The 24,973-nt window shown below is 37.8% G+C and overlaps 1 protein-coding gene across 17 annotated transcripts in view; it reads left to right on the top strand.

Moving 5' to 3' along the window:
• Positions 1–24,973, top strand: part of GRM8 (glutamate metabotropic receptor 8) — a 405,616-nt gene that overhangs the window by 325,029 nt on the left and 55,614 nt on the right. For 16 of the 17 annotated variants that reach the window (XM_064142387.1, XM_064142381.1, XM_064142385.1 and 13 more), the window contains one exon: positions 15,936–16,871. The exons of the other annotated variant lie outside the window; for it this stretch is intronic. In XM_064142387.1, the coding sequence (XP_063998457.1) occupies positions 15,936–16,871 (936 nt within the window). The remainder of the gene's footprint in view (positions 1–15,935; positions 16,872–24,973) is intronic. 17 annotated transcript variants of the gene reach the window in all.

Genomic DNA, 24,973 nt, shown 5'->3' with positions numbered 1-24,973 from the left:
TTTCATTTCCAATGAAACAGCCTCACTCTCAGAGTTAGGATGAATAGGGATTTATTCCCTTACCTTGTCAGGGTGAGTGAAAGTCAACTTTCTTAAGTGAAGCATGAGGTTGCAACTGCATGCTTTGCTGTGAATTTGTCACCAAATCCTTGAGTGGATAGTAGATATTTTATAGCTTCTTGTGATCATCCGTTGTAAGAAGTGTTATGATTAGAACAAACTGTCCTTTAAATGACCATAGCTAGCAGGATGATGGAGTATTATTTTTTCTAGAAAAGAGGAAGGCCTTGCCATGCATGGCAAATAAAATAAATCCATTTGTGTTTTAAAATATTTTCTCTTTCACAACAGGAAGTGTTCCCTGATAGAACAATGAAAAATTGGGAGCTTTTCTATTTATTCCTGGAGAATTCTGCACTCATTTATGCGATTTCAAAACAGGGTTAGATGCTCCCCTGATGCCAGCTAGTGTTGTGACTTTTAGCATAGACAAATAGCTATTTGGCATAGCAGATAGTTTGGATTATGCGTGACTGGAAGAAAGTGTGAGTGATTTGCTTTGTGAGGTATCAAACATGGAGTAATGGCATGTGTCTTTCCCAATCTCTTCCATGTTCTTCTCTCCCTCATATAAGTGTATACATTACAGCTTGAACTTCCTTTAAACCTAGAAGCAAAATATTGATGCTTAAAAGTAAAAATGATAGATTAAATTACTTTATTGTTAATTTATGGTAATTAATGGAAGCCTAATACTGTATTAAAAATCATTAAATGGAAGATGAAGGAGACATTTAGTCATTATGACATGACAAAAGAGAGTAACCAGCAGATAGCAGAACATTACTATATAATTATTTTTTCTGTTTGCTTTGCTGCAATTTCTCTTCATCTTGCAGTAGTGTTAATTTAATTCCTTTAGAATCTTAGTCTAACATTTCTCAGGACTTTTCATCCTGATAAACTCCCAAATGTTCATTAAAAAAAAAAATTATTTTTAGTAAAATTACTTTTTGCATTTCAACAAATGATGCCACTAATTTTAATGGCAACATTTTTGTAGTATAGCTTAAGGCAGGGAATGAAGAATGTGTAGCTAATCTCAGTGTAACTTCATCTTGTTGTAAATGGATTTAGTGTTGAGTAGGACAATAGGATGTGCTGGAAATGACTAGATGAAATAGGGAGGATTGTAATGTTTCCATTAAGTCCATGACTTGAATTGAGCCCTTCTTTATGAAGAGCATAGGCATAAAGGTAAGCAATAGCTTTAGAATATTTAATTGAGATTTGCATCACCAGAGGACACTGCAGCAAGGAACTCCTAGATTTGTGATGTGACCCATATGTTTGCTTCCCCAATGCTATGGCCTTGTTAGCAGAACTGTAACTTCACTTTGAAAGGCAGAGTAGCTGGAGAGAGTTCAGCAGCAAGCAATGATAGTGATATTTTATATAGCCATCTAAAAGTATGCCTGGAGGGAAAGGTTGAGCAAACTAAGATTGTTTAGTCTAGTGATGACTGAACTGAGGGGAGCTATATTAATTTCTTTCATAACAGGAAAAGGACAAACTGTTAGTCATAGTTAACTTGGCTATTAGGAAAGAGGTTGTGGATTTGAATTACAGTAATAAAGATTTGATGCAGACATGCTGAATGACCCCAGTGATGAGGATAATTAAGCATTAGGCTACATTATCTGGGAGGCCAGGCAATCTCCAGAACTATGGGTTGGTTGGAGCAGGTAGACACCCGAGATCTCTTTCAAACAAATTTATTAAGTTTTCTTGCTTTTATGAATGCCTTTAGTTTTGATTCCCGTATAACCTGAGCAAATTCTGGGAGGTACACAAACACTTGAACTCCTAAACTCTACATTTCCTCAATGAACGCAACACTGTGTATATCTTTAGCAAGAGCTCTAAAATAATGCTATATCAGAATTACTAGATTTTATACTTCTTTACATATTTAGGATCTTCTTCTGCTTTGGGTTGTGGATCACATTAGTAGGTAAGGACAGTTTCTTCTATGAATCCTTGGAGAAATTTCCACTCACATATAGGACTCCACATTAATTTATTTTTTTTTTTTGTACCTGAGACCTGCTTAATACTTAGGAAACAGTTATGTTAATTTATGTTGATATTACTCTTGTGATAGTGGTAATTTCTTGGACTGAGAACTTCTTTCCCTGACATTTCTTAGAGAACCATTTTCTCTGCAGCACCTGTACCCATATTTAAGATGCATAATTAATTAGCCAAAAAGTAGAAGTATCATCAGCAGCATTTCTTATTTACTTTATTCTTTAAAAGTATAAAAAATTGGTTTCTTAAATAGGCATTATGTAAAACTACAAAAGGCAGTCTAAAGAATTTAGCTGTCCTGAGAATACATTGATTTTTTTTTCTCTGTATCTGACCTAAATATCATCTTAGTTTTTCATTTGTGCACAAAATATTTCATACTTGAAATCTGCTCTAGCACTATAGAAAACAGCTATAGGGATCTCAGAAGACTATCTAGCCCTTGCATAAATTTGGAATCTTCTGTACCTATGTTACTCAAAGAGCCTTTGCAGACATTCTTTTCTGCTTTTTAACTACTGGTATCACTCTGAACTGTCTTACAAATACCTGATTTTACTCCTCATTTCTATAATTTAAGCCAGTTACTTCTTATTTTTTTCAGGATACATCAATCATATCCTCATCCTTTTCACGTATTTGAAGGCTGTTGGTTTACCCCCTAGGCTGTATTATTTCTTTAGGCTATATGGCCTGAATTTGCTCACTTTAGTCATGTAGTTCATGTGTGCTAGACAAACTTCTGGTCTTTGCTGTTTTCCATTTGATCGTCCTTCAAACTGAATTACAATGGTCCAGCCTTCAGAAAGTGCTCTGGCTGAAGTATCACTAGTGTAGAGTTACAGGACAAGCACCATTTTGTATACTCATGAGTACAGAGTAGATGGGAATCATTATTTTATCTGTTTCTTAAATTGACATTTGCCACTTTTGTGGCAGTATGGCATTGGTTCAGCATAGTAAAATACAGTAGAGCCCTGAGATTTCTTTTTTTCCCCCTGAAAAGCTGCTATCTCTGTCCTTTCCGCTCCATAATGTGCTACCTGTTAGTTATCCCTGTTAATCTACATGCTCCCTTTTCCCAGACTCTTTGCAGTATCATTTGGAATAAGTGTCCTGACCTTCAGCATAGTTTCACCCTTTTCCATGGTTATTGCCCAGATTTAATCACCGTGTACTCTATTTTATCATCCAAGCTTCACTGAGTGGTTATTACAAGAATTGAGTAATACCAGACTAAGAATAGACCTTTCCAGGCCCCACCCTGTACCATCCCTTTCATTCTGACAGTGGATCAATGATAAACTTTATAATCCTACATCTTTCTGATATAAGCTGCATCTAGCCCTTAGGTTAGGTTTTAATAGGTTCCTTATGTCTAAGAGGGTAATTTGAGATGGTGTCAAAAATCTTTCTAATGTTAAGAGAAATGATACCTAGCTGCTTGCCTCTCATCCAAGATGCCTGTTACCCTCTCACTGAAGGAAATGTGACAGCTGATTGCTGACAGATCCCTTTCGGCTGTTATTTGTCTTGCTTGTTTTCTCTGTATTTTTGAAATGTGTTTGTTTATTTCTTTCAGTTTTGATTTTTTTTTTTTCTGGGAATTCAAGATAAAGTGAATAGTTGATAATTCCCTGGCTGCTTCTTTTTCTCTCTTAAAAGCACTAGGCTTCCTATTTGCAAGTTCTCCATGCTTCCCCATGAAGTCTTAGCTTTCTGTCTCCTAGGATAAGTACTCTAAGTGTTGTAGAATAAATCTCAATATGTTCAGTCCACATGGAAACCTCTGACTTTTTGACCTACTCTCATTTAGAATGTGTTCTTCATTCTTTCATTGCTCACAAGGACTTCTCTCCCCAACTTTTTTTTTTCTTCCCTGAATAAATGTGCTGTGTAGTGTTTTCTCTAGCTTAAACTTCTTCCACATGCTTGTTTTGTGCCTGACAGATAACTAGGTTTCTCCAAAGAGTCTTCAATTTAATTATTGACTCTTCATTCTAAGAAGCAACATAGACTTGGCAAACAGACCTCTTCCCCTGCTGCTCAGTATCTCAGTATAAAACAGAGTCTGTTTTCTGCCAGCTCTGAACTACTTCAGGCTTTCAGACTTCTTGTATATGATTTTTCTATCTAGCTGAAACTATTTAAAGAGGCAGTGTCATTTTCTTTTGTTTATGTACTGCTGAAAAATCAAAATGATGATTATGGAAAGATCTGTCTGTTCACTACGAGGAGCTGCCAAAAAAAAAAAAAAAAAAAAAAAAAAGGAGCTATTATGGTGGAAAACCACCTAAAAGTAATGTCAAAACATACATCTCATTATTTAGGGTCTTGTGGAAATAAACATGATCCCTACATTTCAGCCAAGCCAAGCTTGTCTGTTCCTTTGTCAGAGTCAATTAAGGTACAAGGTTGCTGAGGTGGGGGTAACTTTGCTCAAAATTTCAAGTACTTCACTTTGCTCAAACACTGCATAGTGTGCTGAGAAGCACAGGATCACAGGATATTCCAGCTGTTTTCCGATATACTTTGAGAAGTCGGTGATGAAACTGTTGCCTTTGTGCTCTCTGCCTTGGCCAGTTATCCTAAGATGGAAAGCTCAGGAAATAGTTGTAAAATTGCCATGCTCTTTTCTTTCAGTTCCCCTGTTAAAGATCTTTTTGCTACAATTTCCTCAATACCTCTCTTTGGAGGTATTCTATGGCTGCTGACCAGCATGCTGATTAATGTTGCCTTATTCTTTTTAGGATGTCCTTTTTTATATCCTATTAATACTCTTCTATCTTTTATCTTATGACCTGGATAAGAATTCTTTAGGATTAATGCCATATTTTTTTCTTGCAGATTTGTATAGCTCTTAGTGTAATTGAGGTATTGGTCTCTGAGCAATGTGGAAGTACCAAGAGTCTATTATTTGTGTGGTGCTGTTATTTTGTAGGAAGGATTATGCAGGTTGGAATTTTATGGTTGACTCATTTCTCATTTTAAAATAATGAAACACTATATATATATAGAGAGAGAGAGAGGGAAAGAGAAAGAGTTACAGGGCATCTCCTTAAGTAATATTAAATATGTGCATTTTTGTTTTGATAAAGAAACTCACCTTTAAAACAAAAGAACAATTTAGAGCATGCAGTGGCAATATTTTTTCATTAAATATTATGACCCATTGAAACAATTAGACTTAAAATCAAAGAAAAATATCTACATAAAATTCCTTTGAAGTCAAATGGCAGCAGTGCTTAACCCCTTGTGAGCACCTCCAGGGATGGCAACTGCACCATATCCATGGAAAACCTGTTCCATTGCCTGGCCACCTCTTTGGTAATTTTTTTTCCTAATAGCCAATCTGAGCCTCCCCTGCTTAAATTTCAGGCCATTTCCTCTTGTTCTATTACTTTATACTAGTGAGAAGAGACCAACACTCACTTCACTCCAACTTCCTTTCAGGTAGCTGTAGGGTGCAATGAGGTCTCCCCTCAGCCTCTTCTCTAGACTAAACAATCCCAGTTCTTTCAGCTGCTCCTCATAAGACTTTTTCTCTAGATCCTTCCCCATCTTTGATGACCTTCCCTGGACACACTCCAATAACTCAATGTCCTTCTTGGAGAAACAGAGACTCAAACACAGTATTTGAGTTGTGACCAGTGGCGAGTGCAGGGACATGATCAGTTCCCTCCTCTTGCTCGCCACACTATTCCTGATACAGGCCAGGGTGCTGTTGGTCTTCTTGGCCATCTGAGCACATTTCTGGCTCGTTTTCAGCTGGTTGTCAGTCAGCACCCCCAGATCCTTTTGTAGCAGGCAGCTTTCCAGCCACAAACCTGTAGCCTGTATGGAGTTGTTGTGACTCAAGTGCAGGACCTGGTATTGGCATTGTTAAACCTCATACAAGTGGCCTCAGTCCATTGATCCAGCCCATCCATATTTCCTTCATTGAACCTCCCTAGCTTTGAGCAGATCAACACTCACATCCAATTTAGAGTCATGTGCAGATTAACTGAGGGTGCACTCAATCCCCTCATCCAGATCATTGATAAAGACATTAAAGACAACTGGCTCCAGTACTGAGCCCTGGGGAACATCACATGTGTATTTAAATCCATTCACTACCACTCTCTGGGCCTGACGATCCAGGCAGTTTTTAAGCCAGTGAACTGTCCACCCATTCAAGCCATGAGCAGCCCATTGCTCCAGGAGGATGTTGTGAGAGACAGTGTCAAATGTTTGACTAAGGTCTAGGTAAACTTTTAAATTAGAGTAGCTTTAGATTGTATGTTAGGAACAAGTTCTTTACTATGAGGGTGGTGGAACACTGACACGGGTTGCTCAAGGTGGTAGTTAATGTGTCATCCTTGGAGATATTCATGGTCAGGCTTGTCCAGGTGTGGTGGAGGGGCAGCAGCCCCAAAACTGAGGCTTTTCTATGCCTCTACATGCCCAGACATGTTCTTCTGCCAGGACCCACAAGGCAGCAAACAAATTGTGTAACACACACACGCCCAGCCCGTGTACCCCTGAGGTCTGGGCAGGTAATCCCCTATTGGGAGGGTCCAGGCATATCTCTATTGCCTATTGGGGCAAGGCTTGGCCTATGGCCAACCTGATTGGTCATGTTAGATGTCCAATGAGCCATGAATCTCGGCCCCAGAGCCTGTAAAGAGGGGTGCAAAGCAGCACCACGTGGTCAGTCAGTCCAGTTCAGTCCGGTCAGACGATCCAGACTGTTTACCAGTTCAGAGCTTAGAGCATATAGACTCAGCTCTGATCCACAGCAACACCCTGCTGCCCTGACTCGCTTGCAGTGGCCTAGACACAGGATCAGGCCTTGCTCACTTGCAAGCATTACAGAGGCTTAGACCTCGTTCATTGATCTCAAGGCGCAGTCAAGCTATCTGCGAGTCCTTTGAGAAGCAGAGCACATTCATGCCTGCACCACACATATATGGGGAGCTGAGAACCCCCTGCCTAGCCTAGAGCTATCTTGATTCAGCTACGGAGTTAAATCTCCCTGCAACACGGCATAGACCCTGCAGCCTGGCATAAATACTACTTGCCAGCTATCCTGTAACTCTGGAAAGACCCAGAGCCAGCAGACCCCTCTCGAGATGGTCTGCAAACCTGCAAATGCAGTTTGCTAGCTGCCCGACCGTGTCAGAAGCAACACGGGCCAAATCCTCCTCCTGCATTGGGAAAAAACCTGCCAGCTGATCATCCCTGGACACGCACAGTATCCAGAAGCCACAGCACCAAGGCAGAGATCACCCCAGGAGTGAAGGTTAGAGAAAATTCAATTTACCCCAGAGACTGGGAAAGCTTTATCATCCCTTACAAGCCGGGACAAATCTCCAGCTCCATCAAGTCCCCAGAGACTGAGGCACATGCTGAGGCAGATTCCCGGAAGGGTGATTAATGATTAAGACTTAAGAACAACACACATAAGTAAGCTTCAGTTCTCTTGTAATATAAGTTGTCTCTATCTAAAGAGCACACACAGTTTCAGCCCTTGCTGGGCAAACACTAGAGTTGTTAAGAGGCATTAAGCCTAAGAAATCTTTCTCTCTGTCAATAATTGTTGATAATTTGATATTTCCACTTAATAATCAATCCCTGTAAATATCCCACGCTATTTTCATAAACTTGCAAATGAACCCTATGATAAACAACATCCCCAGCCTTTCCTTCATCCAATAAGCAGGTTGCCTTGCTTTAGGAGATCAGGTTCATCAGGCAGAACCCATGCTGACTGGGGCTGATCACCTGGTTGCCCTGCACTTCCTGTATAGTGGCACTCAAGATGATCTGCTCCATGACCTTCCCCAGCACTGAGATCAGACTTATACGTCTGCAGGTGCCCAAGTCTTCCCTTTGGTCATTCTTGTGGAAGGGTGTCATGTTTGACAACCTCTAGTTGACTCAGACCTCCACACATAGCCAGGGCTGCTGATAAATGGTGGCAAGTGACTTGGTGAGCATTGCCACCAGTTTTGTCAGTACTCTTGGATGTATGCCATCTGGCACCACAGACTTGTGCATGTCTAAGTGTTGCTGCAGGTCACTAACCATCTCCTATTGGAAATGGGAGCTTTGTTCTGCTCCTCATCCTTCTCTTCCAGCTCAGAAGGCTGGGCATCCAGCAAACAACTGGTCTTACTACTAAAGACTATTGCAGATCTTTCTACCCTCATACCAAGTCTATTGCCAGCACTTCTGTAATCTATCACTATCAATCTAACCACAGGCAGAGGAAAAAAAATGGTTAAATAAACAGATTCCAACACATTCAAAGGCTTGTGTTTTAAAGCTGGAATTTAAGGTCTCTGTAGCACTAACAAAAACTCTTTGTAGGTTATGCCGCTGTGACGTGATTATTTCCTTTTTAAGGTTTCCATGGTGCAGTCCTCTATGTAAATGTTGAGCAGTCATGACTTACATTACTTTACTAGTGAGGGTGGTTTCTTCGAGATAAAGTTACAGTCTCAACAACTAAATAACATTATTTTATTTATAGGCCAAGGCTGGTATTTAATCTTTTCTGTTTGTGAGCATAAGAAACCTTACATTTGTTTATACCACTCTTTCTTCATATGTATTACCCCAGAGCATTACTCTCTTTCATTATTTTGCCTTAGCTAAGAATTACTTGTTAATATGGACAGAATACTGAAAATACAGTCTCTTAGTTTTAGTGATTCCAGAGATTGGTGATACTGTCTTTCTGTGAAACTGGAGAATGACAAGAAAGATTTTTAGCATGCTGAAGAGCACAGAATGATGTTTCTGGTAGCATTTTCTTTGAAAAAATATTACTCATTTTTAAAAGTAAAAAAATATTTGAATCAAACTTTCCAAAACATAAAAACTTGTTGGGCAAAATCCTTCCAAACCTGAAGTATATCCCTACTTAAACATCTTACCCACCTTTTAAACATAAGTGCATCCATTTCTCCTGACTGTATGACAGATTCCCTCAAGTGAGTTGTAAAGTTGAGATTCAAATGAGTTAAATAATTTGCCCAAGGTCACCAAGAAAGTCAGACTGAATCAGGACTGGATAGGCTAATTCTAAGGTCAGAGATCAAATTGTTTAACTGTTCCATAGCACTACTTTCAAATAATGTATATTTATTTTTCCTGTGTCCCAGGACAATTTAAATTGTCCATGCATATAAATAGTTGCACGTACAGGCATGTGTATAGATATTCAAATTAAAATGATACCAAATTTAACAGTCTTTATTTTCCTTTAGGGAAGCTGTGAGAGAGAGATGGTAAGTGGATTGTAAGATGGTAAGCCTAGGAAGAACTTCAGGCACTTGGATGCACAGTTAGGAGAAATCAGCACCCATCTGGGTTGTAGTAACAATATATTCTTCTATTTCTAAAGGAAAAGAGAAAGAATATTTTGCTTGTAATATTTCATACTGGTCTTCTAATGGTCACTGCATCTGATCAAGCTCCTTAGGCTCCTTGTCAAATTGATATTTGATTGCATTAATTTTCAACCAATATGTGGTGAAAGCAAAGATATGATTCCGTGTTCTTTGCAAACCTCTAGGAATGTCTGTGCCTGGAATTCCAGAAAATGTTGTTAGGAAAACATCTGTATGACATGAATGATGTAAATAATTCACAGCAATTATAGCAAATTTGGTAATTGTAGTGATTTTGTACTGCCTTTGACAATCTGGGTTAATAGTTGTGGGGTTTTTTTGTTTGTTTGTTTGTTTTGGTTGTTTTCTGGTTTGGTTTGGTTTGGTTTGAGTTTGTTTTTTTTTTTGGGGGGGAAGGGTTTGGTTTTGTGTGTGTGTGTTTGGTTTGGGGTTTTGGTTTGGTTTGGTTTAATTTAAAACTGGTTTTTTTTTGTCCTTATTTCCCTTCCACATATGCCTGTTTAAGTATTTGTGAGTTAGGCTCTAAGTATAACTGGATTTTCTCTAGAGGCATAAAATCTGTCTGGCAGACTCAATGCTATGATCATTATATTTAGGCTTATAATGAATTCACTTTAGTTGAACCAGTTTAAGTTTTTGATGGTTCAGATTACTTGATTGGACAAGGTACATTAGAGACTTGAACTTTTACTTGATAATAGATGCATTAGGCAATTTTAAAAAGCCAAATATTAGTCTAAATTGCCATAATTCATTCACTTACTATGCTCCTCTAATGAACCATTTTTTTGAAGAGAAATACTTCAGAAATTCAAGACAAATATAAGAATGACTCTTAGTGACAACTGGAGATAATATTATTTCAGTGCTTTGTCATTTTTATAACTAAGAATCTGAACATCTTTAAAAGCTGTATGAATTTATTATGTGAAATCCTTGATGCTTCTGAGAGTCTTGTCTGATTACAAAATCTCCTGCTCCCATAACTCTAGTAGAATGCATTGCTTGCATTCCTCTGTCCAGCTCTTGTATAATTCCATTCATTATATAAAATGCTTAAGCACTTATTTTTAATATATATTTTGCTCTAAGATAAAAAGACTGAAAATTCCTGTAAGTGATAATATAATAATAAAAGTTAAAATATTATCTACCAATGTTCTTGATATAAACTCTCTGAAGGCTGAGTGCTTTTATTTTGTCAGCAGTTTTGCTGAATTGTGTGACAAATGTATCCATGACCGTTAAGAATGGAAAAACAGAGTGAATTTGTATACATACATTATTCAGAAATTACATGTGACCTATTAACAGCATTTTTGATCAGCCTTCTCTCATTGCTGAGGGCTAAATTGAATGAGTTGCTTGATTATTGGAAGAACATAGGTGCCAGGAATCTGAATGTGGTACTTGTACTGTGTCATGTAAATCTCATCTTGTTTTAGACCAGTTCCCACATCATTAATTTTTAGCTTTATTATTAGATATTAGAGGAAATTGTATTTATAATGTTCATGAAGGATAGAGGTGTTTACTTGGATTTGGTATGAAATGGCATTTTGTCTGTATTTTAATGGTTTAGTGAACTGTGAATCTCAGTGCCACAAATTAAAGCAAATTGCAGCTCCATCAGGCAGATATTTCATACAGAGATGATTTTAATGTCTATTTAAATAGCAATGAAGCCATTCTTCTTTTGTATCCTGATGCATTTAATAGAAAATGAGTATGTGTCTTACAGACATGCTGTCATACTCTTTCAGATATTTTCACTCCAGTAAGTATTGGAGTAGTAGAAAATGGAACCTCATCTTAGGGGAATGTGAGGTACTTCATGATAGCACATCAGCCTATCTATCAGACTCTGCAAATTTGGAGGACCTACTCAAATAAAATTAATAATAATGTTTAAGCTCTTATTAATAATAGATACAGAGCTAGTCTATCCCTGTCCATCTGGCCTAGATGATGAATTCAGATATGAAATGAACTTTTCCTTGTCATGTATCATACTATAGTGAACAGCAGCTAAAAGATGTCACATGAAAATGGCGGTAACAAAATAAGTCTTGCAGATACTCTTCACCTAAGGCTGCTTAATAATCAGATACTCAGCCTTAGAAATGTCTGAGCAGTTTAAAGAGTGCTACAGACCCCGATTAGTAAGGGCTGAAGAGGTGCAAAACTTATTCATTCTTTTTCAGTGTCAAACCCCCTGTTTTCAGTCTTTCTTTTGCTGACTTGGACTTGTCGGATTCTTTCCTATCTGAGAATTTTGTTTAAAAGTAAGTGCCTAAAGTTAAGCTCCTCTTAAGTTAGTTTTGTAACATTTGAACTTCTAGATCTCTTTGGAGCAGTTTTTCCAAAGTACTTAGACTGTGAAAACTGCAGAGGGAAGCATTGTCGGATTTTCAAAAGCACTTAAACAGATAAGGCACTTAGCTCCCATTTAAATTAATTAGATGGGTTGAACAAGTTCCCCTTGGCACTTTTGAAAGTTCCACTGCTAACTGTTTATGTCTGCATTAAAAAATAGGATTTTCAAGAGAAACTGAGCATCCAGCAACTCTCTTTAAAGCTTATGACAATTAAAGGTTTTCAGCAGTTCTGAACATAATAAAATGTCCCTGAGCCTGTGTTCCCAAATGATCCTCTTTTGCTTTTTCTTATCAGTTTCTACTATCATTTATTGTCTAAAGTTAGAGAAGAAGTGACATCAATAGTGCTATCACCTGAAGACAGAAAAATAATGTCATGGGTGAAACTTCTGCACAGATTTGAGAAGCTGAGTCCTCTGATATATACATTAAATAATTGATAAAAACTGATAGAACTTTACAGAACTGATAGAAGAACTGATAGAACTTTTCCATTGTGGTAATGATGTCTTTTACTGGATTTCATTATTACGTTATCATTATGCAAAACAATAGGCCAAGAACAAATTACAGGCAAAGACTGCTGCAGGTTATGGATAGCTCAGAATGAACCAGATGACCAGAAGTAGCGTGGTGTGTCAGTCTTCAACTGCTGCATATACAGCAACCCCTAGCAGACCGGTTCAGATGTAATGAAGGCAATTAGTGCTCACTCTGAGGCACATTTTCTCCGCCTCTGTTACAGCAGTGTAGTCTGAGGGTGTGTGCACATTGGCATTTTAGTTTCAGTCAAGAGTCTGCTTTTGAAATGAATCTGCTAATTGTTCCCACTTAGCATACCTGCTCATTGTGGAGTGTGTCTCAGGATATAAGAACTGGATTGCTTTTGGCTGAAATGAAAACAGAAGATGCTTTCCAGAAGGACTTCTAATCTTCTTTAATCATTACCAGGTGTTCAGTCCACTGAACTACATCAAAATTAGTTCAATAACCTTCCTTCCCAAACTCTAATTTCAAATAAAGACCAATGTGAACATCAAGTCCTTAGAGCCAACAATTTCACTCCACAGATTGGTCTAACTATGCCACGTTACTTGTTAATGTAGCTGTAAACTGAGCAGTCAGGATTTCTGGATTCATGGGAGAATCTGATCTTTGCACATACTTACAGAGCTGAAATCCTACAAGGCTAGAATTTTCTCTGAACTGCAAGTGTCTTAAAGAGGATCTCCAATTTCAAGCACTGACCAGCAGTTCCTGGGAGAATACTTCCTCTTTCTTGTTAAATAGAAAATGCGATAAAAAATTCATGAGCAAGAACTCACAAGAGCTTTTAAAGAACTTTTTTAGAAATGTTAGCTAACCAACACACAACTGTGTGGTTTGCTTTGAAAAGTATTCCAGACAAGACAGATTGTAAGATGTAACTTGTTTGTGTTGTAAAATGCTTCTGCGCCAGTCATTCATTCTGGTTATTCTCCACAATGATTTAGCATCTTTTTAATGCTTTTAGAGTTCATTCTTGTTTCAGTCATTCTGTCACTAACAGATAATAGTGTTTATATTCAAATTATTTTTTTAAGAAAGAAAATTATTGAGTTTCTTTAGCCAGCGAGTTTTCCAACATTCAGAACCCTGTATTGCCATGCCCAAATGGTGTCTTGTGTCAAATGTACTAGAATGAAAAACATACTATGAATAAGGAGTTCATTATTATTGTTGCCACTAAGATGAGTAACCTGAGGGACTCAACTGTATTGCCAGACAAGAAGAGATTTAAAGTGTTTTTTTAGTCAGTTAAAGCAACAAGACACAAGTATCTGGAAACATAGGTAGCTGTACAATGAAAGCATACTTTTTACCTTTTTTTTCCTCACTAAGTGAAAAGTCTGAAAGATTCAAATGATTTCTTTACACCTGTCTAAGCCACAGATTCTCAATACACTAAATATGGGTTTAGGATGCTTAATGATAGATAAGAAACACTGTAGCCACATGATATTAAATGCTCATCTCCTGTAAACTCACATTTCTAGTTCAAACATGTTAAAAACATTGAATACCTTAGCTTTATCCTGTCAGGCTTTCTGCCAGAGTAGATCTTGGCGGTCCATGCCATACTGAGTTTATGCTGGATCAGGTGTTGCGTACTCTCCTGGTGATTCCACATCGTGTTCTTTAATCTGGCAGATAGGCAGTACTGTTCTGTTTTGTGTCATCCCAAGCTTAGTGACAAGTCTGCTTTAATGACCAGGGTCTCCTGTTGTCCCCATTATGATAGTATCTGTCTAAATCATAAGTTTTGATGTATTTATTCTCCTGTCAACACTGTAAAGGAGAATATCTATTTGCTATCACACTGGCTTCCTCATGTTTTCTCTCTGGTCTAGTAGATGCAGGCCTTGAGCACTTCAGTGAGTAAAACCAGGAAATTTTGAGAGATTATGTTCTTAAGAGTATCAGGTGTTGGGCTAGGGCTCTATCAAAGCTGATCCAGTGACTGGGTTTTTCTTAAAGGTTTTAGGAAGCTAATTACTTATTTCTTTTTTGATAGTCACCAGAGGCTTCATTTTGTGTAATGACCAGAGTCATTCATGTAAAATATTATTCAGGACTCATACGAAACCCACTGAAGTCTTTGAGTGACTCTGGGGATTCACAGAGCTGGTCCTATGAGTGGTCCCCTATTTGCCACTTTGAGTGGCAGGTAACAAAGAAGTCCTACACCGAGCAGAAAAGCGGGCAGAGGCTGCTTGCAGCTGCTTTATTCACAATACGTGGTGCTGTGACCGGGGCTCTGCTCTCGAAGGAAGGCAAATGAAGCCGACACATTGTGATTTCCTCTCAAATCTGCTGGAAAAAAAAAATATTGGAAAAAGAAACTGTTAACGGCCAGAATTATCCGTCTTGATAAGTTGTCCTCATTCTGTCCTCCTCCAGAAGGAACTGAAAGCATTCCTGAGGTTGAAGTTTTGTTGCTGTTTCACTTATAAATAAAGCCTCCAAATGAATCAAAAGTGCTAAGTACTTAATAGGCATGAACAAGGCAAGTCCTTTGTCCTCAAGTGCTTACCAACAAACAAAGGAATGGAAGTTGGAGCACGGGAGCAGCACAGAGTGATTCTGTTGTCTGCAAGGAGCATTTTGCGCCACACAGTGCTGCGGTTCACTCAGTGTGACCTCTGAAAGAACACGAGTTTACTAAGAACAGTTGGGCTGAAACTTGAGTGATAATTTTAAGCAGGAGATGCTTTAAATCCACGAGTTTCCCATTCATATTTTATTTAGAGGATATGCAGGAAAAATAGATAAGGTGGTGGGAAAAAGAAGTATATTTATTAATCTGTTGCTGTGGAGAAATCCGAGGTTTCCAAAACCATGCATTGTGTGCATCTGTTCTGCACTACAAAAAGATTCTTGGACGTTTTAAATCAGGAAGTCTGAAGTATGACTTTCTCCAGTTATTATTCAGAAAGCAGTGTATTCTGATTTTTAGCTTCTAAAAAGTAAATACTCTTGTACATTTTGAGACTCAGCGAGTAGGAAATTGTAAAATAACCATTCATGGAAGAAGTAAAATAATGGATTTTTTTTTTCCCCCTGGTACTCATTGTTGTTCCAGAAGTGATGCACAGAGATTTTAATCTATTTCTTTACTGTCCCAGAAAGTTATCTGAAACTTGTATAGCCTTATTTTGTAATTAAATGTTTTAGAATTACTGCTATTTATATTTGCATGTGATTAACTTTTGAAGCACTGTCTACAGGGCTTTTTTGCTTTTAAACTAGCCTGGAGTCAATAAATAACCTTACAGACGTCAATTTAGTCAGCGGTAAAGAGGTAAATAGAAACTAATGACACTCATCAAGCCTGTGGCATGAATGATTTATTGGACACAATCAGTTAACACTTTTATAAAGTCAATGTAAGGGAAAGAAACAGGTTTCTTATTATGGTAAACTGTATTTGTACTGTCGGCATGTAGTGATTTATGACAATCCTGTGGCCAAGATTAGGATATTATAAATGGGGGAAAATGGATGGCTCATTAATTTTTTATACCCACAGGTAGAAGACATGCAGTGGGCTAATAGACAACACACTCATCCAGCATCTGTCTGCAGCCTGCCGTGTAAAGCTGGGGAAAGAAAGAAAACCGTGAAGGGAGTGCCCTGCTGCTGGCACTGCGAACGCTGTGAGGGATACCATTACCAGGTGGACGAATTCAACTGTGAACTGTGCCCCATTAATAAGAGACCAAATGCCAACCGTACAGATTGCCAGCTTATTCCTATAATCAAACTGGAGTGGCATTCTCCTTGGGCCATTGTGCCCGTCTTCATAGCTATTCTCGGTATTATTGCCACCACCTTTGTGATTGTGACATTTATCCGGCACAACGACACACCGATCGTCAGGGCCTCTGGACGGGAACTGAGTTATGTGCTCTTGACTGGGATTTTCCTCTGTTACTCCATTACTTTTTTAATGATCGCAACTCCTGATACGGTGGTCTGCTCATTTCGAAGGATCTTTCTAGGACTTGGCATGTGTTTCAGCTATGCTGCCTTGCTTACCAAAACAAACAGAATTCACAGAATATTTGAACAAGGTAAAAAATCTGTCACAGCTCCCAGATTTATTAGTCCAGCTTCCCAATTGGTGATCACTTTCAGCCTCATATCCATGCAGCTTATTGGAGTCTTCATCTGGTTTGCTATCGACCCACCACATACCATCGTAGACTATGGAGAGCAGAGGACACTTGAACCAGAAAATGCCAGGGGAGTTCTCAAATGTGACATTTCAGATCTTTCTCTCATTTGCTCCCTTGGATACAGTATTCTCTTGATGGTCACATGCACTGTTTATGCTATTAAAACAAGAGGGGTGCCAGAGACCTTCAATGAAGCAAAACCCATTGGATTTACTATGTACACAACCTGCATAATTTGGTTAGCATTTATTCCAATCTTTTTTGGTACAGCCCAATCAGCAGAGAAGGTGAGTGATGATAAGTTTACAAATCAAGTGCTATCCTTTTTTCATCTCCTAATATTTAGAGCATTGTAGTATTTTCACTCTTAGCAATCAGTAATTTGAAATGATAATTGCAAACAAAATCTCAGAATTCACACATACATGACTCAGAAGGTAGGTTTCCTTTAAACCAAGAAATTGAATGTGATTGTGGTGTAGCTGACAATAATACTGACATTTTCTCAATATATCCTTAAATGTCTGGTTTTTGTAATGCTTATTATTACTCTTCAGTGATGCTGCTTGTTACCTGAAGTGCTATAGATCTTTGATATCATCCATAAATACAATAGAAATGGTTGCACTGCAAAAGTCTAAGAAGATCGACTTCCATTTGTCAAAAATAATGAAGAAGAATGCCTGGGCAGAATGAAAACATACTTCTCTCTGGTTGGCATGAACAACTTAAAAAAATCCAACAATAGGAGTAATGAACGAAGATCAGATAAAGCACAATTCATTAATTATTATCTCAGAGCAAAAAGAAAACATTTTCCTGATCTTTTAATAAGAAATTAAAATGTTGCTGCTTGGATATGTGTTATTTTTCAATCATTTCACATATTTTCTGATACCAGTTATGATGAGCAGTACAGAAGATGTCAGACATTAAACTCTCCTTCTCTTAGCTATAATAGGAAAGGAGAGGTAAATGTCAACTATATGAGTTTTTATCCAGCTGCTAGTGGTGAAAATGGCAAGTTATGTAGAAAAGAGCAATAATAGCAACATCAGTCTTGAAAACTGCAAGTCTTTGAGATTTGGAAAACCTTAACAATAAGAAATTAATCAGTTTTTTACACCAGCTATTCCATCTTTTCTTTTGGCAGGCATGTTTTATAATATTTTAAAATATAGGTTTTAATTTAGTGAGAAAAGTCAACATGTATCCACTTAAAACTATACAATGGTTTGACATGCCTGGTTTAGAGATCACTCTTTTCTGCAGAATTAAAGAACAAGTCGATGTAGCTTGATAAAGTACTTGCTAATTGAAACAGAAGGATCGTATGGGAGGGAGAATGTGGCAGAAAAACATTTTCCTTACTGAAGGAATGGAAGCAAGCAGGCTTCCTGAATTGAATCAGGCTTGATTTCTCTGGACTTCTGAATTGAGCCAGGGAGAGAGTGAGAACCAGAGTAATGGCACATCCTAGATTTAAAAAAATAAACCCACAACTGTGCTGGATATCAGAAAATGTGCTTAGATTAACTGCATTTAAGTTGTCTTTTGTTTAAACTTAAGTTTGCAAAGTACTTTGTTGTATAAATGTGTGGTACTTTCGTATTTCAGCAGCTTGGGCCACTCAGTTTTATGGCAGATAACTGTAACAAAAGAAATTTACTTCTGAGTATCAAAACAGTGAAAAATCACTGTCTCCATTCTAATTTAAGTTTCCCAGAGACTCAAATTTAGTTGATAGAGCCATTAACAGTTTACAGGATGCCCTTCCCTCTTCCCCCTTCTTTCCCAAAAGAAAAGTAATTAGATGGAAAGAGACAAAAGGTACGCAGACCCAAATCAATAATCTCACTGCGAGTTTGAAGTTAAAAGAAAAAAAGTTTAACAATAAATAAAAGGTGAGGTAGGGAAGTTACAAAGATATAGAGAAGGGAAAACAAGACACAAAATATGTAAATATGCAACCAGATTTAATGGCAAGGGGTTCAGCTGCTTTGTGGGTGATGGCCACATGGTGAAACAAAGAGCAGCAGGAAGCAGGAATGGTGATTGCTGGTGAGCAGGAAAACAGTGGAGAGAAGAAGAAACAGCAAGTCCCCCTGCTTTTATGGATCTTAGGAAGGGGGAGTGGGCTAACCACCATCATCTGGTAGTGTTCAGACCCAGCCCTGGGGAGGGGTCAAGACCACCTGGGATCAGGTTCAAGATCACTCCCCCAGGAGGGTTAACCCTGTACAGTCACTTAGAAGGCAATTATGCAGTGAATTTTGCTTTACACCTTAGCTTGTAATAAAGGATGATTTGGTTTGACCCCTAAAGACAGGACTAACGAACACCTCTTTCGCATTTCTTCCATGAAACCCAAGACTGAACACAGAAATTACACTAAATCACACAGCTTGTAACAGTGAATTTCACTTGTTAGTTCTCTTTTTTCTAAATGATTTGTTATTCTTCAGATAATGACTTTCAGAAGGAAGAAAACCCTCTAATTATTATGCTAATACAGTTGCTCTGTATCTCAAATAATTTTTTTCACAGTGCTGCTCCTTTTTTTCTGCAAATGAAAACACATTTCCATACAAAGCCTTATGGATATCATGATAATAGTGTGCATATTCATACAACTAAATTGCTTGTCTGAATAGGAAAAAAAAGTAGTATATTAGTGCACACTTTGCCTGAATAGACTCAAAGTTGCTTGTAGGTTTCACAGTTAATGCTACTGCTAATTAATGCATATCACCAAAAGAAGCATTTAAAAAACAAACTATTATAGAGTATGTTATTTGAAATTCGGTGTTATGATCTTCTGCGAAGATGAAAGAAATGGAAAAGAAAACAAACACAGGTAGGTGATCCTCACTTTACAGTTGATTTTAGAATGCTAGTGTTTGCCATTTTTTTGGTTTTTTTTTGGTTATAGCTGGAGTTTATTCAGGGAAAATGATGCAATCAGCTTGGGAACTTGAAGTACTACTTAAAAGCCATTGCTCCTTTTTTGAAGTGTTGACAGTAGAAAAAAATAGCATCTCATTAATTACAAGTAAGGTGTATTTCCAACTAGAAATGCATTGAACTATTAGCTCCAGATACAATTCAATTTAAATACAGAGTAGTTAAAACTTCTCCAAAATTGAGGAAGTTCTGTTTTCCTAAACATTGGTAATGCTTACAGCAATATCAGAAGTCATGATATGTTCTTTTAAAAGAGAGGCTATATTTACTTAACTATTCCATGGGCAAGGAATATTGGGAAGTTTTTATTTTTTTAATCTCAGTGTCAAAATACTTCCACTGGCAAACAAAAAAGTAGCACCATTAATGCTAATAGCAGGTGCCTTGATCTAAAAGTCACATATTGTCATGGAAAAATTACCTTTACATTTAGTGGCCTTGAGATCAATTCCAAAAGTGTGAATTTGCTAAGAGATTCTGAATAGAAGCAGAGGAGTATAAGCCTGTAGAGTTGATACAAGTCCATAAATTGAGAGTTATTGTCTGTCAGACTTCAAATGTGTGTGATGAGGGGCATGTAAGTAAGCAAAGTACTTTTCTACAGACAGATGGTGAATCCTGCAGATACGTTCTTGCTGTGAAGCACAGGGCAGGAAGCTCTGCTTTCTCCACTGTTCATATGAGGACTGTTGGCTCTCTACCTGGTTAATATAGCTGAGTTGAGTGCCTGGATTTGCATGGTGTGACACATCCATAAGAGAAAACATGTTAAAAGCTAAGGTAACTTGAAAAGAGACAGTGGGAATGTGTTGATTTACAGTCCTGATATTTGTAACCTTTTTTAACAGTCCTTTATGACGGAAACTAATTCTACTTGTATATATTACCTTTTTACATGTAAGCTTGAAACTAATATAAAACTGAAGAAACTTTAATATAATATTCAAGAAGTTAAAAATAACATATATTTTTGGCCAGTTAACAAAAGGTTAAAATACCAATCCAAAATAACCTTGCAGAACCCAATCTTGATGGCTTTTATGAAACTCCATGCGTGTTGTGTGTGCTTAATCTCAAGCAGCAGAATATAAACCCTTGGTGCTATTAAACATACCATTTTAGATTGTCATTTCTACAGGTGCTTTGCAGAGAATGTTAAGAACATTTTCTGTGCCCTGGTGAGGCTGCATCTGGAATATTGTGTCCAGTTCTGGGCCTCTTGGTTCAAGGACAGGGAACTGTTTGAAAGAGCCCAGTGCAGAGCCACAGAACATCTGCCTTATACAGGGGAGGGAGCTGGGTCTCTTTAGCTTGGAGAGGACAGAAAAGTGACCTCATTAATGTTTATAAATATGTGAAGGCAGAGTGTTGGGAGGGTAGACACAGGCTTTTCTCAGTGATGTCCAATGACAGGACAAGGGGCAAAGGGTACAGGCTGTAGCATGGGAGATTCATCATGAACATAAGCAAAACCATTTTCCTGGTTCTGGCACACCTGGTAAGGGTGCCAAAACACTGGAACAGACTGTCCAGAGAGGTTCTGGAGTTTCCTCTGGAGACATTCAAAACCAGTCTGGATGCATTCCTGTGTGACCTACTCTAGTTGATCGTGCTCTGGCAGGGTCATTGGACCAAATGATCTTTCAAAGTCACTTCCAACCCTTAACATTCTGTAATTCTGTGATTCTGTGGTTGACTTGATGTCCTGTGTGACTTTTTTGTCTAGTTATTTCCTCCATTCATGAACAATCCTACAGTGACAGATGCTGCTTTATGAAAGGAACACATTACAAATAATTAAATTATTAATAAATGAAAAATGTATCCCTAAGGCATAACCCACCAATTTCCTGACACTTTCACAAATACCAGTGAGGTGCTTTAGAGGCAAAGCAGTGAAATTCTGTAGGAAAGTATTCCACAATTATAACTTTGTAAATATTGTGGAAATATACATGGCAAAACACTGAAAGTCCTGGGATCATCCAGATCACAGATGTCTCAAAAGTCATGGCTATTGGAATGCCACAGAAAAATACCTGAATTCAACTGAGTGATTAAGACATGCTTCATGAACCACTGCGCAAAATGAAGATATTATAATGGCAGACTTCACAAAACCCATCTGAGGCTGGCTGAAGTACATCCATATTTGATAAAACTATTTTAAAATTTCTTTCCTTTTACCAGTTTTGCTAGGTGAATGAATCATATTCATCCACAGATAATAAAGGTAGAAGTTTTTCACATTAACCTGGAAATACTCTGTTTTGAAATGAAAAGGTGAATAATTGTTTTTCTTACTGTGAAATAAACTTTCTACTGAGGAAAGAGGACCACAGCAAACACTGAATGATGTATTTCTTCTTCTCCCCTCAGAAGGAACTGCAAGATATAACTTAACAAGGCAGATAACTGTTAACATATTTTTCATTTTTTCTGACTAGTTTTATCTCTCTTTTCCTAACTGCAATAAAGGCCAAACAAGTTGTAGAGTATGGCATGAATCTTCGTATAAATTATTATCCCTGTGATCTTACTGTTCCTGCCTCTTTCATTCTGAATTTACTGACCACGTGGATCTTGTGCTTTTATCCAGTTGTTTGTTAATAATATTAAAAGAATCTAGAAACAAAACTAGGAATATGCCAATATTAATTTTACTTGTAAACTACAGCTTGGCAGCAGCAGTTGTCAAGAGAAAGATACTCAGTTCTCAGTGGGAAAGAGAAATGGTTCCACCAGTCTAGTAGGATATGTGCTTTGCCTGAAATACAATATCTGCTGATAACAATTTAGGTAGAGAATTTTTACACATCACTTTTTTTTCCTTGTGTTTATCTTATGAACTGTTTGCCATATGTATTCCTGTGACTGTAAGAAAACAATGATGTGTCAGGAGGTGGTAATGAAGCGGACTGCACGGAGGCTTTTCTTCACCCCAAATCATTCTCTTCTAATCCTAATCATAACCAGAAAAGTCCAGAAAAACAATTTAAAATGTTAGTAGCTCCTCCATGTTATGAATAATATTTGGCTTAATTAAACAAGGATTTTACTGCCAGCACTGCACATAATGTGGGGATTAATCTGAAGGATATTTGGAACAGTTTCTCTTTTTCATTATTATGAGACCCAAATTTAGAAGACTGCTGAAGTGATACCTCCCACATCCAGTAGTTTACTGTTGTACAAAATGAAATTTCTGTACTATTGCTGATCTTTTCAGAAGCTTTAGAGTATGGGAAGACCTGTGGGGTTATAACAAAGTTATTGCTGCTTGAAATTTTTCATGTTTTGGAACATACAAAATCAGATAAAATTACCAGGACTGCATGATCAAAACATCTCTCCCCTCACTGGAAAGTGTATGTTAAGGAAGGAGAAGCTTTTCATAATGCTTTCTCTTTATGTGGTTTTCCAAACTTAAGTATTTATTAAGGTAAAATATTCCTAAATTTGATAGTTTTGTAGGATTTGTGACCTTATTCTTAGCAGAAATTAGGACTTCATTGTTCCTTGTAAGAGAATTTCCTTTCTCCTTGCTCAGACAGCATGTTTTGCTCCAGCTAGCGAAGATACTCAGTGCAGCAATGCTCATGGAATTTACTGTGTCTACGCATTGGCTGAACAAATAATGGTTTCAGCAGCCCCACAAATCTGTTCTTACTTTATTGACCTTCTGTGAGCCAAGAGCCCACAAGAGGACAAAAGAGTGGTAATACTTCTCTGGTGTGGCTGCATAAGCTTCAAATGGTTCCCCTAATGAGAAACCACTTAAATACAGAGAATCTGTTTTCTTTCAAAAGTCACTGTGTGGAAACCCATTCCAAAACATGTTTCATAGGAAAAGCTCCCATGTTTTCACCAAAAATCACAAAGGAACATTACCAATGAAGTTTATTAATTAATAAATTAGACAAAAATGATGGGCCACAGGATGTCAGGGGTTGGAAGGTACCCAAGGAGATCATCAAGTCCAACCCCCCTGCCAAAGCAGGACAATACTATCTAGCACAGATCACAAATGATTTAAGATATTGTGGGAATTTAGAAAGCTCTTTTTTTAAATTTGAACTTTTCTGTCTTTTTTAAAGTTTAAGACTAATTTTAGAAGTAGAACAGTTTTGATATTGAAAGAGGCTAATTTCACAATGTTTAAACTGTTCCTACTTTCTTAAACTGAAAAATGTCTGGACTGACTATTAACTTTAACATACCAGACTTGCATTCAAAAAGAAAAAAATCAAAACATTTCTGATCGTCTTTCAGGCCAAGTACTACATTTCTTAGATATTAAGCTATACTATTAGTGTAATTATCTAAACTGCATTAAGTTAACTAAGAAATCAGAAGGGATTACTATAGTCAACCATGTCAGTCTCTTGTAGAGAAAGATATCTTGACCTGTTTATTTGCATGCAGATTCATTTTGATAATTTGAGATTGTAGCATTTTAAGATTGTAGCATAAAAATATGTGGTGGTTTGGATGTTACTCGCCCCCCCACACTTTAGAAAGTACCCCAGCTAACTCAGTCGGACTCTGGGAATATAAATGAAGCTATTTATTTACAGCTAGCACAAAATACAAGCAGATATTTACAGTATATACAGTTATATACAGAAATATACAGGATAAAAGGTAATACAGAAGCACAACTCCCCTCCCAGAAACCTGAGTCGCCAGGAGGGGCTCTCAACCACCCCTACACCTTCCCCCTGCCCCTCTCAACCTTACCCCAGTCCTAAGGAAGAATAGAGGTTCAGCCAAGAGGTTAAGAAGCAAGGTTAGTGGCAGTGAGGTTAAGGAGCTGCAGCTGAGTCCGAAGCCAGCCAGAAAGTGAAGACAAAATGGTGAAAGTGTTATCTAATGTTTTCCCTTCTTGTTCCCATACCTCTCAGCGAGACTGTGAGGGGAGTAGACATCACAATTGTTTTCCTTTTCACAGCCAATTATCTACTTTTTCTCACCAAAACATTCTAGCCTGCTTCAAACTAGCACAGGTAGTCACCAGCTCTGTTATTTAGCTGCTTTGCTCCACAAATGAATTATTAGAAGAAGAGGCAAAGTCCCCATCTTCCTTCAAGTTGTTTTGAAGTGAAATGCATCTGCCAAGGTTTACTTAAACTTCTTCTGATGGAAGTCTGCTTGCTTGTGATATATAGGTGTGACCTACCTAGTTAAGGAGCATGAATGGTATGGGGAAGATTTCCATCAGATTGTGCTACCCACTCAACAAGATCTTGTGAAGGGCTGAATGCAGCTACCTTAAAAAATTCTGGCTCCTGTTCGGATTTTTTTGTTACTAAGCATGGCGTATGCCCAAGTTTCAGGAAGTGTCATTCTCTCTGAATGAAGGACTTTGTGCAAATGCATATGTTAAAGACTCAGCTTTATTATTTATATGCCTACAGACTGTAGG

The sequence above is a fragment of the Pogoniulus pusillus genome, chromosome 4 (genome assembly GCF_015220805.1).
Source record: "Pogoniulus pusillus isolate bPogPus1 chromosome 4, bPogPus1.pri, whole genome shotgun sequence".
Taxonomy (NCBI): Eukaryota; Metazoa; Chordata; class Aves; order Piciformes; family Lybiidae; genus Pogoniulus; species Pogoniulus pusillus.
This window is presented reverse-complemented; position numbering and strand designations above follow the sequence as displayed.